General features: G+C 48.5%; 1 protein-coding gene across 1 annotated transcript in view; it reads left to right on the top strand.

Moving 5' to 3' along the window:
• Positions 1-12,894, top strand: part of CACNA2D4 (calcium voltage-gated channel auxiliary subunit alpha2delta 4) — a 130,958-nt gene that overhangs the window by 56,780 nt on the left and 61,284 nt on the right. Inside the window, 3 exon segments of the mRNA XM_054816835.1 lie at positions 913-1,008; positions 3,122-3,249; positions 6,436-6,516. Coding sequence (XP_054672810.1) covers positions 913-1,008; positions 3,122-3,249; positions 6,436-6,516 — 305 coding nt within the window.

Here is a 12,894-nt window from a genome sequence, read left to right as displayed (position 1 = left end):
AGGACAGCAGTGATCCAGATGTGTCACTGCAAGGAGTGTTCAGCATCAGTTCTTTGCAGCACCTAGCTCAGATGCACTGCATTTGCCTCTTTAGTTGGTAGAGTTTGATATCTCAGGGCAGCCGAGACCATTTCAGTTGTCCCTTTGAACAGCACCGGCATGGTTTGGCTCAACTTCCCATATGACTGTAGCAGAAGTTCCATCCCAGGTGGCCAGGAATGTGCTCCCTTTCCAGCAGTGAAGTAAAGGGAGTTTGATCTAGTCTCTGTTGGTGATGGCTTCAGACTGAGCCTCAGAAAGGGAGTGGGCAGGCTGGCTTCAGCAAACAACTTTCTATTATTTCTAGTGAGGCACCTGTTACTTGTAGTATCTAGCATCATGTCACACAAATCTTCTTTCAGCAGACAACGTGCTACTTGCACAGATGCATGGCCACGAGACTCCTGTCCCTGTTTCAGTTACCAGTATCCCTACCACTAACAGAGGTTGAACCAGTGGCAATCATGCTGTCACACCCAATTATCAGCACATCTTTAAATGGCTACAGCAACACCACCCCCCCCCTCACTTTAAGGCCAACACACTGCAGCAGGCTCTCCGCCATCCAGCTGTCCCATCTGCACCCTTGATACCTCCAGCAAGGTGTGCCCAAATCAATCTACTGCCCATCCCCTGCATGCCTGAGGCAACCGTTCTCTCTCTGCAGTCCCTCTCCCTCACTTCAGCCTCATGCGGGCAGCCTGGAGCAGGGCTAGCAGGAGGAGAGGAGCTTGTGGTCTACTTAGAAGTCTACTTACTTGGGACCACGTCTCCAGGCGTGGCTTCTAGTTTGAAAGGTCCTCACCCTGGGGCAGGGAGATGGCTGCTCTTCTGAGAACTGTTTGCTTCTGCTTGTGTGTTTCTGTTCCACAGGGAGACTGAGGCAGGTGTTGAGATGGCGTTTCTGGGCACTCGGGCTGGACTCATGAGGAGTGCCCTATACGTGGGTTCTGAGAAAATTTCCAACAGGTAAGTCCCTAGACTGCGCTAAGGGGGTTGTCTCAGTGACTCTGAAGGGGCAGCACAAAATCACCACCAGCCTTAGAAATGTATTTGGGGAGACAGAAGAAGAAAGAAGCAACACTTTGGTGGCATGGGTGCTGATTTACAGAGTTGGGGTAGTAGGGATCCTTTGTCTTCTTATGGTCCTTTTTTCTTAAAATAGTGTCCTAAAGTGCATTCATTTCAATGAAAACCTTCAATCATTCCCTGACTTCAGTCAGCTAGCAGAGAAAATGTCCACGGTTACTATATATCCCCAGGACCATTTTGCAGTGCAGAGGCTCTGCACTCCAGTGCCCTGGTGACATTCCAGCTTGGCTAGGTTTGATCTTTCTGTCTCAATTCCTCTTCCAGGTTTATTCTGTTCTGCCTCTTACATTGTCCACATCTCAGTAGTATCCCAGTGCCTTCCAGTGAGGCATTAAGTGATGTGACTGACATCTGTCATATATGATTCATTCTCTTGTCCTCTCCCTCAAGGCAAAAGTGTGCGTTCAGTGGAGAGTTTTGACATGGAAAGGGTATAGTTTGCATTTTTGTTGCGTTTTGAACACACAGGCTGGTGCATGCTGCTGTAAGAAAGGACAGGTCACAGAGGCACACCAGCAGATGGAACAGGAGACAGTGTCGGTGGTGGTCCTTAGCTTCTTGGCAGCTGTTTCACTGTCTCAGAGTTCCCCAAATAAGAGTCATACATTCAAGGCAGAGAGCTCTGCTGTGCCTGAAAGGTGACACTCTTCATGTTTTCGAGGCAGACTGGGTAAGTCGGAGTAGTCGGGTTCTGGTGACAAGGGAGAAAACAACGTGTGCTACACAAGGCTGATATGATGATTCCCTATCCCACACTGCTCATCAAGAGCATCGTTAGTGCTTTTAAACAGCCGCAGTCACCATGCTGCGCTGGCAGACCCCCGCACATCACACGAGAGGCGCTTCTGGAATCCCCTGAAAGGAAGCAACTGTATAAATTAGTAATTATCATTATATCAAAATATACAGCAAAACAAGAGCCTGAAAACAAAGGGGATTTGTCAGGGAAGACGTAGGGACCTCCAGGGAAGCCAATGACCTGATTTTCACGAGGTCTCTCCTGAGCACCCACTGCTTGTCTTGCCATGCCCTCAGGACTCACCCTCTTGCCTTCAGGAGCACCCGCTGCCTCAAGTACTTCAGTCCGTGCATCTCTAGGAGTTCAGTATTTAGCCACAGCAGCAGCATCGGGTTTTTTGTTGGGTTGGTTGGTTTGTTTTTAGGAGACTGCCTAATTCCCTTTTCTCACCTGCTCCCCATTCTCCCGCAGTAATTAACAGACTCCGACTGGCCACAGGCCAGAGTGGCTTCACTTGCCCATGCCCGCCATGCCTCACTTCTCAACGTCCGGCCCTGCCCCTTGCTCCTTACGGCGTAACCTGCCTCCCGCGGGGCAGGCGGAGAAGGGGGACATCTTCCCTCCCGCCCTCCCCAGGCACTAAAACCCTGGAAGCCGCAGGACACGGCAGCAGCTACCGCTTTGCTGTCGGCCCGAGGCCTCCTCTCGCCCGCCCTCGGGGCCGGCGGCGGCGCCGCCAAGGGCCTCGGCCGGGGCAACAGCGGCACCTGGCGGGCGGCCGGAGGATGCGCTGGCCGCGGCGGGGAGGGGGGGCGGGCTGACCCCCGTGGGCTGACGGCAAGTGGCGGCGGTTGTGCCGCGGGCGAGCGAGTGGGGGGTCTCGCCGTCAGCGGCTCGGCCCGGCTCGGCTGCCGGTGGGAGCGTTGAGCCCGTCCCGGGGGTCGGTCGCTGACCCGAATCTGCTGGGGCGTGCGAGGCACAGGGGGGCAATGCAGCCACGTCCGGGTTTGGGTAGCGAGGGAAGCCTCACAAACCGTCCCAGAGTCCCCGGGGCCGAGGGGTGCTCCACAAGAACCCTGTTGCTGGCGTGTTTCCATCGCCCGGGGATCCCCGGGCTCCCTCCACCGCAGAGGAAGCCCCAGGTGATGCAGGTGATGTGCCCAGCCCCAGGGGTACCATTGCATTGCCCCGAGGAGGGCTGCTGCTCCTCCCCACCGTGTACAAAGGCTGCCCTGGGTTTTCTCCCGGCAGGAAATTCCTGACACGGAAGGACAAGGAAAGTATCTTCACCATGGACCACTTCCCTCTGTGGTACCGTCGGGCAGCCGAGCATCCCCCTGGGAGCTTCATCTACAGCATTGTCTCAGAAGATGATTCAGGTAACCCCAGCCTGAACACCAGAGGAAAGGGGAAGAGAAAGCCTTTTGCATCTTGCATCCCACACCACCTCATCCTGATCCCTTTATCGCCACCTCTTGCCTAGCGGGAAGTGCTGAGACCTGGCTTCTTGGCGTTATCCTCACACCAGTGTAGAGGTAGAGGAGTCATGGCCAAGATACTGGACACAGCAGAAAGACAAAGCTACAGGCTGTGGGGAAGGCAGTCAGGGCTGCATAACGTGAGGTTGCAGAGGATGCATGGAAAAGCAGGGCCTGGGTAGACCAAAGGATTTAGGGAGGCAGGTGGTGGGGGACCATAAGGTACTTGTGGGGCTGGAGAACACATGAGCTGTGAGAAGGAGAAGGGAAAGGTATCGCAGAAGGAATTAGGCATCATCAGAATTGGATGACAGTAACAGCTAGGACTGATGAGGGATCAGCAAGCACTCAGTCAAGAAGTCTGAGAGGGTGTCACTTTTTTCCATCACCACTTCCCATGACAGGAAAGGATGGGTTTGTTATAGAAGATGGTGGAGGAAAAGGGAGGGCTTTTCCAGAGCCTCCTCTTGGTGAGCGTGTCTCATTGGTCCCCTGTCCCATCATACTGCTAGACTGTGGCACCTCTTGCCCAGCTAAGGAGCTCAAACACGAGAGGTAAGCAAGGAATGGCTTTTCAGTGTCTCTTGCTTAGGGTGTTGGTTCCTGTGAGTTTGCAGGGCCAGCCAGGACCTCCTCAAAGGCTGGAAGAGAACAGGAGAGTCTAGAAAGAAACAATCAAAACAAAATACTCATGTGAGACTCCTACACAGAAGGCAGAAATCCCCTCTGTGCTCCTCCCTGGCCCCTAGCACTCCATCTCTGTCACGGAGCTCAGCACTTTAGCTGTTAAAGCTTTTTGTGGTGCAGTGGTGGGAGGCTGGTGGGTGGGAAAGCAAGTAGCAAAGAGGAGAAAACCAGACTGGGAGGCAAGAGATGAACTAGGATGTAAAGGGAGAGGGACTGGAAAAAGAAAATACTTGAAACCTTCCATGAAAACCTCTCTCTGCCCAGCACCCTTACATCTCACTTAAAAGGCAAATGTGGAAAGAGGGGGAGGCATGGCAGGAGGGACGTTTTACTCCCCTGCATGCCACAGCATTTGCTCTTTGGAATAGAGCGTGGGTTAGAAAACCAGTCAGTGACACTCCGTGGGGCTTCCTAAGGCAGCCATTACCCTGGCCCGAGTAGTCACTGCTGGCTAAACACTGGGATTGTGGCTTGATATTGCTTTCTTAGAAGTCACAGGTAGTTTTGCATGGATAAACACAAAAGACAAGTAGCTGCCACTGTTTTTTGTATTATACGGTTATTGGTCAGAAGCTTCAATCAAGTGCAGGACCCCATTCACCTGGAGACCCTACAGGCACAATGTAGGAAGTAGTGCCTGGCCCTGAAGACCTTATGCTCTAAGCTGTAGAGGTGATGGTTTGTCTCTTTAGAGATGAGCAGCTGGGCATAGAGAGACTGTGATCCATGAGATCACACAAGATGCCTGTGAAGAGCCAGGAAATAATAGTGCTTCACTGTCAGAGCAGAGTCTAGGCCCTTCCTTGGCATCCAATGAAGTAGGTGTGCCACACCTTTTGGCCAGAACAGGCCACCCAATTTCTTAAGAAATTCTTGATGATTAGATGCCAAAGTCCCCTTTTCATGCTTTCCATGTGACTCATTACCTGCCTGCCCTGTGACTGGGTTTTCCTGGCAGATACCCTTCTCATCACATAAAAGGGAAGAGCCTGAAGACCTCCCTGTTGGGAAGGAAACTAGCAGGAATGGCTGCAGGTCATCCAAATAATTTATGCAGGGCACCTCCTTCCAGCGTCCAAAAGTCCTAGAGAGAGGATGACAGCAGGGAAAGGTTTGCAAGTCCAGTAGAACTGTTCTTACAGCCCAAATCTCTCATGTGTGGGGTGTTTATTTTTTCTAGAGATGCTAAGTGTATTTTGCTTCTTTGTCCCATCCTAGGAAGAGCAAGACATTTGGGGTTCACCATAAAGGCAGGATCAGGTTCAAGGCATGTGAGCATAAGTTGGCCAGGTATTTGTTTCACAAGGGCTTTGCTATTTCTGACATCCTTGAGCAAGTTAATCTGGCTTCAGTCAAAAAAAAAAAAAAAAGTGAGAGACTCCAGACTAAACTGTGGTAGACACTGAATCATGCTCTGGACACACTGGGTACCATCCCCAGGGATGAAGGCAGAAATGGAAGGCAGTAACAAATGCTGGAGCTCTTGGGAAGGAAAGAATCCCTGACCCATCTGCCTGAGCAAGAGACTTCCGTACAGCGTGCGAGGAGGGAATCAGTTGCAGGCTAAATCGATTGTGCTGACCTTCAAACTGTCCCCTGGCAGTTCCAAAAGAGGTGCCCCAGCTGAAGCTAATCTAATCACTTAAAAAAAAATACAGAAATTGAATCTGTCACATGGACAATTGCAGGCTGAAACAACTGCACTAACAAAGAAAGGGGAGGTGGGGTTCAGTTGCTTAAACCTATCCAGCCATGCTATTTTAAATGTCCTGTGGGAGCTAAGAGATCTGTGCAGGGCTGGCAGATGTGACACGGGACCTTCAGGATGCTTAAAGCAGCAGCTGAAGAATAATTGGGAGACCCTGGGATGTAACAGAGTTCAGGCAGCAAAGCCCCAGAAGACTTCGTTTCTAAAATGGAGTGCACCCTGGAAGTACCTGGAAGTGCTGTGTCTGTCTCTCCAGTTTGTAGTGCTGGGCTGGCTTGGGTAACAGAGCTAGGCGTAAGCCTGGCCTTTGGTGTGTGAGAGTTGGTGTCAGAATTACCTGTCCTGCTTCTCCTCTGTCTACAGAGTTCAGCTGGTGCATGAGGCAGAGCAGCTTTCTGGCCTAAGAGAAACTCTACATGCCCAAAACTGAGGAGGCCAGTCCTTTACATTTTATGTTAAGGATGCTACTTTTATCATGGGACATTATCTAGAAGAAAAAAAAAAAATCTACTCATAGCCCCTTGCTTATGTGTCTTGAAAGATGCAGTCCTCCAAACTCTTAGATGTTTCAGGGTTGAGGCATATGTACACACTGGCCTGGATGCGAAAGTGTGTGAGCAAGCTGCTCCCACTGTGTTTTACTCTTCTCTGGTAGTAAGCTAACCAAGCCTGCTCTATTTGTGTCTTGACAGAGGGAGGTGGCCTACCAAAAGTGGTGACAGTGAGCACGGCTGTGGCTGTGTCTGTGGATGGGAAGATGGGTATTGCTGCAGGTAGGACATTCTGGTTTCTCTTTTTATCTTGAATGAAATGGTTACATCTTGTATTGAGAGTGGGAGCTGAGAGCTGTTAGCTTGTCATTCAAGGGAAATGACGGGAGCCACAATAGCTTGTGATGTTGAAAAGTAGGCTAAACAGAGAATATTAGAACAGATACTGAATGGCTGATAGGCTTTTGAAAGGGAAACGGGCTGTTTGAATGGAAGCTTCCCATCTTCGATGCTGGTGAATTTGTGGATTGAGACTATTTCTCTGGAGCATGAGGAGGCTGAAAAGTCTGTGCAGGTTTTGAACTGTTTGCAGGAGACACTTGTTTTTGGAAGAACAGCATGTTCATGCATCTCCATCGTTATCTCAGCTGAAAAAATAGCTTTTGCTGGTGGAATGGACTTGTTGCTAGATTTCCAACTCAGGCATATAGATTGCCAAACTTATCTTTGTATCTGTGCTTTAAACCCCTTTTGACAGACCTTCACTAGACTCTGTGCCTATTTTTGGAGAATTTGTAAATTACATTATTTCCAACAGAACTCCAAAGCTTTTGAAGCTTTACCATTTTCTGCAGCAATTGCTTCAGCCTGTACAGAAGTACAGTAACCTCAGAAGTGAAACAGAGCAGCCGTTTAACGAAACAAAGCAACATTAATCAATAATGCTGACATCGTATTCAACTTAAATACTCTGTGTAGGAGTACTGGGGTAACAGAAGATGTAGGTCAGTGGAATTTTTTTTAGACCTGGAAGCATTGACCAAGGGAAGAGGTTGATGGAACAGGTAATGGAGTAATTGTTCCAGAAACATGCTGAGATGCAAAGCTGCTTGTGAAAGAATGGTTAGTGTTAATGGAGTCCTGTATGGTGGAAGGAATGACTGAATAGAATAGATACCAAACAATTACTTTGTTATAGGAGTATCCAGTAGAGAGAAGGCCACATAGCAGATACCTTCAGATCAGAGAGTCAGCCATTGCTTTTGCCTAGGCTAGGTAGGATACAATGAATGGTCTTCGATACTACTAGTCAGTAAAACTATGGCAGTTTAACTTCTACTGATGAAGAGTTCCTTAATTTCCAGGCTTTCAGTAAGTTCCAGTTGAGAGTGCTACTCTTTAAGTATCACCTGGGCATTGAGAAAGCACTTGTAAGCTGAAGGAGGGGTGTTATGAAGTAGCACTTTTCACTCATATGCCACCATTTCAAGCCCAAAGCCAGAAAATGATTATGAAGTCTGTCCAGAGACCCTTGTGAAACAGAGATGGTTTCAGTAAAGTTCATATTAAATAGGTGTTTGGTTCACAGAAACTGCTCTCAAAACTGATACTAGCTGGTACTGTTATGAATATACCCAGCAGAGAGTGAAATAGCATTGAAACTCTACCAAGAGTCTCTGTGCAGCACAGTGGCATTTTTTTTAGGCATGAATTTGGGAGGAGGAAAAACATTTAAAAAAAAAAAAAAGATTTTTTCATGGTTCTTTTCCTTCCCTTTCCTGACCTGTGAGTTAGAGCAGAGGCACACAAGCAGTTCATCTGGCACTCAGCATAAATACAAGGAAGGAAACTTCTGGGTGGAAGAGCTGGAGCAAGAAGAAGTGGCAGGAGGATCTGCCCCTGACGGAGCCATTTCTTTTCTGTCAGCAGCACTTTTCACAACCCCTGTGGAGATTTCCACCCCCTCAGTTATGCTGAATGCTGAATCAACTGTCTGTGTGGACATGCTGTGAAGGGGCAGGATCCTCTGCAGAGGGAAGAGGAGGGTGGAGAAAGCAGCAGAGGATAGGGAAAGAAGTCATGTTAAAACAGTAACAATAAGATAAATTTCTGTCATTTGTGGAAATGATGCAGAACAAAACAGTTTCCTCACTGGTAACCACAGAAGTTGAGACACAGAAATGAATTCTCAATTGCTTTCATTCCTTAAAGATGCCACGGTCCCTGTCGCTAGCAGGCACATTTGGTCACCTGACCACAAGCATCTTCTGCTTATTTCCACACATCGTACATTCATTCTTTATTCTGTTTCTTAGGCGTTGAGGAAAACTACCCATATTTCATCTAAAGTATGGGCTGCAAGGCAGCACTGAGGAAAAGAATTTCTCCCACAGGGTCCAAAAGCCTTCAAGTCCCCAGCTGTAGCCCCCATTGACTTCAGTGTCAGTGCAAGGGTTTGCTGATGTATGTCCCATCTGCTGGCTTGGGTGTAAGCTTACAACACATCTTGGGGGTTTCAGGGAGCAAAAAGGTACTATGTTACCATCTGCTTTGTTTCCAGTAATGACTAGGTTCATCATCTGAATCTTTCATAATACCAGTAGTGGTTTAAAAAAAAAAAAAAAAGAAGAAAAGAAAATAATCGTGGTCACAGTACCTATTGCAGTACTGTTTGATCTTGAGAATAGCAGCTTTGAGAGTAAGGAGGCAGGTCTCTCTTCATCTCCCCTCACACTAACATAATCATCCTGAGTGGCTAGGACCTGACTCTAGGGAACTTCACCCCACAGCAGAGGCTGCAGCGCAAATGATGCTGGGCAATGCTGTAATACCATCCTCGGTACAGGAGAGAGGTGAAGGACAGGGAGTGAGTGGAGACACAGCAAGAGGCAATCAGAGCAGAATGGGATGCAGATTGTTGTTATTGTTATTCTGATGGCATCAGCCCTCAGTGGCCTTGATAACGTGTTCATTTAGAGTTAGAATACTACCAGAACTCAGTTTGGTACCCAGCACTGGTTCCCAGAAAGCCAAATATCTGCATAGACTTGTAGTTTGTGGGTGAATGCTGTTAAAGTTTTGTAAAAGGGGAACAACAGAGGCTTTTTACATGCCCCTGTAAAAGTGCAAGTGGTATGAACTGGCCTGTCATTCTGTCACTGATTGTTACTGTCACTTGGTTGACTTGAAGGTGCTTGGGGGGGATTTGTAAGCACTCTGAAATGTTCACTATGCATGCAGTGAAAAATTAAGCTCTAGGATTTATGGCCATGCCTGTGGGGAGGGAGCACCCCCAGTGCCCCTGTGGGGAGGACGCCAGCGACAAGGAGCGTCGGGCCCCTTTTCGTCTGGCAGCTGAATGGCAGTCTCCAGCCAAGGCGGAGAAAGGCGAACTGGTAAAATCAAATGTCCAGGAAGATGACACAGGCCTGGACGCTGTCAGGGCATGAGGGAGCATGGGAGCCAGCTGGGATTAGAGAGCAGCCAGGCTGGAGGGCTGAGGCCAGAGATGGAAGGGGAGTACAGGGGCCTCCTTCCTCCTCTTTTGGTCTGACTTGGCTCAGTAGGGAATCCCAGAACAGGTTTGAGGGGCAGACTGAGATGCTCCTGTCACCATTAGAGAGGCTAGTCTGCACAAGGACAGGTGGGGAGGTGGCCAAATTCAGGAGGGAAAAGTGGTGTCCTCTGCCCTACCCTGCCCTCTCCCCTTTTCACCCATCTCTCTCCTTCCCCCACGGGCCAAGCCCCCGTACCTGGGGCACGTGGGGGACACACGCAGGTCTTTTGGAGGACATGGTGGAGCCGAGGCAGGGTCCACTTGCGTGAGCTGAGTTGGTGTGGTCTCTTTAATGGGAAGCCACACAGGCAAACCTACCCCTGGCTTGGCTATACCTGTTTCTTTGAATTAATAATATCTACCTGCTATATTGTACTTTGGCACTTCAAAGCACTATGCAAACATTAAGTAATGCCTGGATGATTAATTATAATTAATTAGAAGGCAGCTATTCTCCTGGGATGTCAGTCCAGTACCTTTCACGCACACTAACTTTGTTGGAAATGAAAAATAAGGAATTGTGATGGCACTCTCCCCAAGCCAAGTCCTGCCCCAGATAGCACTGTCATCTGCTCCCTCCCGTGAGTCAGTAGCCTGGGGCTTTCTGGCCCTCAGGGGATACGCAGCAGAAATCACATGTAGTTGCTGACAGAAGCTTTTAGTGATTTAAAGCCCCAGTGAAACTGCTGGAATCTGTGCAGGAGTTTAGCTGTCACTTTGGGCTGTGTATGACGTCTCTTTCATTGCCTGAGCTTCTCGCCATTCGACTTACGTGGCTGTCAGCTGGCTCCCAGTCCCAACAGGGGTAGGTAGGGGTTTCTTTCCATTAGGTTCCTTGCCACGATCCTCGTGTCTCAGGGATGGGAAATGGCCAATAGCAGCAAACCACAGGGCATGCACAGGCTCCGTGATGCCTGATAAAAAAAATCCAAATGGGCACTTGGGAAATGCAGGTTTATTTTATACGATACCTCTCTCCTCTGTTTATATTGGAAGTTACTGTTAGTTCTTATCTGCAGTGATTGGATCACAGTGAAATCGTTATCCAATGACACCAACAGTATATACAGCTGTATTTGGGGAGAGTCCTAGGCAAGCTCAAAGAAGGGTGAGAGAAGAGAAATATTGTCTCTATTTTACAGAGAGTGTTTTGGGACACTGAGTTATTACGGCCAGGGTTTTCAGAAGAGCTCTGTACTCGCGGCAGGAGCAGATTTTCAAAAAAGCTTAGATTTTTTTTTTTAAAATATCTGAAAAATAGATAATGGGAAGTAATTTTGCCATTATACCGCTGGTTAAAATCCAACCTCTGTCAGTCCAACAGAAACTTTTCATTTGAAAAGCAATTACTGGCCAGCCTGACATCACTCCAATCCTCTTCCTTGGTCTCCAATTTTGGCTACCTGCTGTCTGTTACAAGCAAGCAGGGAGAGGAGGTGCAGGTGGCTTTTTCAGCAGTTCTGTTGCTGTGGCATCTTTTCAAACTAATCTACACACAATTCTGTATTCCTACAGTTTTGTTGCTTGAGTGGATAAAACATTTCAACCTTCTCTCTAGAAAGTGACAGTTGCACCTGTAGAAGCTGCTAAAAATGCATAGAAATAAGATACAATAAGATAAGCATCTTTTACATGGGAATACCTGCATCCAAGCTGGAGAATTAAAATTATTTCACTAGGCTGGCTTGGAAACCCGCATAATGTTACCCATACAAAACCTGAGAGCAGCCAATCTCTTGAATGTGTGCTGCAGTATTCAGAAGGAATGCTGTCCCTCTTTTAATGCTGGAGGTTGTGCCAACATTGTCTCAGTGCAGGGACTTCTGTGAGCTCCCAAGGCATCATCCGGGTGCCTTTATGGAAACCATGTCTCCCCTGCATTCAGTGGTAGCATGGATAGAAAGAAGGAAGACTTGTTTTCAGTCCACCACCTGCTACGTCTGGTTTCTGCCTGATGCCATTCCCCCCTGGCAATCTCTGAAGCCCAAGCAGTTTCGCAGCCATCCCTTTGATCTGATAAAATGAGAGACATCTGAAGGGGCTGTGCCTTGGAGCTCAGTCATAAAAGTGTTAGGGGCACTCAGTAAGGCAGAAATGCTGATCATTTTAGTACTAAGAGCAGCCGTGCATTCCCCACCTCTCAGGATGTCTGTCTGGAGGCCATTATCAGTCGGTACACATTTGGCTGGCCTAAGGGTTGAGCCAATGCTCCGTTGGTGTGCTAAAACCAGTGTCTCTTACATCCTTCATCCACCAATCTGCCTGCCATCCATTGCATTCTGCTTTACATACTGAGCCTTGGGGGAGAGACCTGTAAGCATAAAGGCTGCTATTTGGGGTGCTTCTGGGGCAGACACAAGCTGTTTGATGAGCCAGACAAAAGTGAAGTGTTTGCCTTATTTTGCACTGGCTCTGATCTTACAAACTCTGCCTTTTGCCAAGGTTTGGCATCAGTGCTGGGGCAACATGGTTCCCAGTTCAGAGGTGGTTATCTTCCAGCCAGGTCAGCAAACAGGCAGAAAGAGCAAGCATCTGCCTGCATAACTCCATATAGGTGTCTCCATGCGTAGACAGTAACTGATGACAAAGGAGTCAAATATGTTTATTTTATCCTCAGAAGAATGCTAAAAATAAGTATGAGACATCTTCCATAGCATTCTGCACACCCTGGCTGGACATCAGCAACTTTCTTTTCTGCCATGTTGTATCTGCTGTCTGTGTAGGCTGTGAGATCTTCAGCATGAGGATTGTGCCTCCTCCCTGTGTGTGTGGATATTGCCTGTTGCCTTGGGGAGGAGCCCTTGGTTGGGGGAAAAGTGAGGACAACAGCCAATTCTGTAGAATAAATATTTCTTTGTAGTCTCAGCAGAGTGCCAGAGTTTGCATGCTGCACCACTTACTGGGAAAAAAACATGGAGTGAATCAGCCTTCCTTTCCTCAGCCCATGCGGGCAATGCTTCGCCCAGCACAGAGCAAATTCCCTCACTGGTGGGTGCCTGTGCCCAGACCCTGCCCTCACCAGCTGTTGCAGGGTATTTTCTCAATGGGACATCATCTCAACTTGTGAGCCATGGGATTTCTCCTGTGGGGTCTGGTGAGGCGTT

This window comes from Grus americana, chromosome 1 (genome assembly GCF_028858705.1).
Source record: "Grus americana isolate bGruAme1 chromosome 1, bGruAme1.mat, whole genome shotgun sequence".
In the NCBI taxonomy this organism is placed as follows: Eukaryota; Metazoa; Chordata; class Aves; order Gruiformes; family Gruidae; genus Grus; species Grus americana.
Note: the sequence above shows the minus strand (reverse complement) of the source record. Positions and strands in the feature narration are given on the sequence as shown.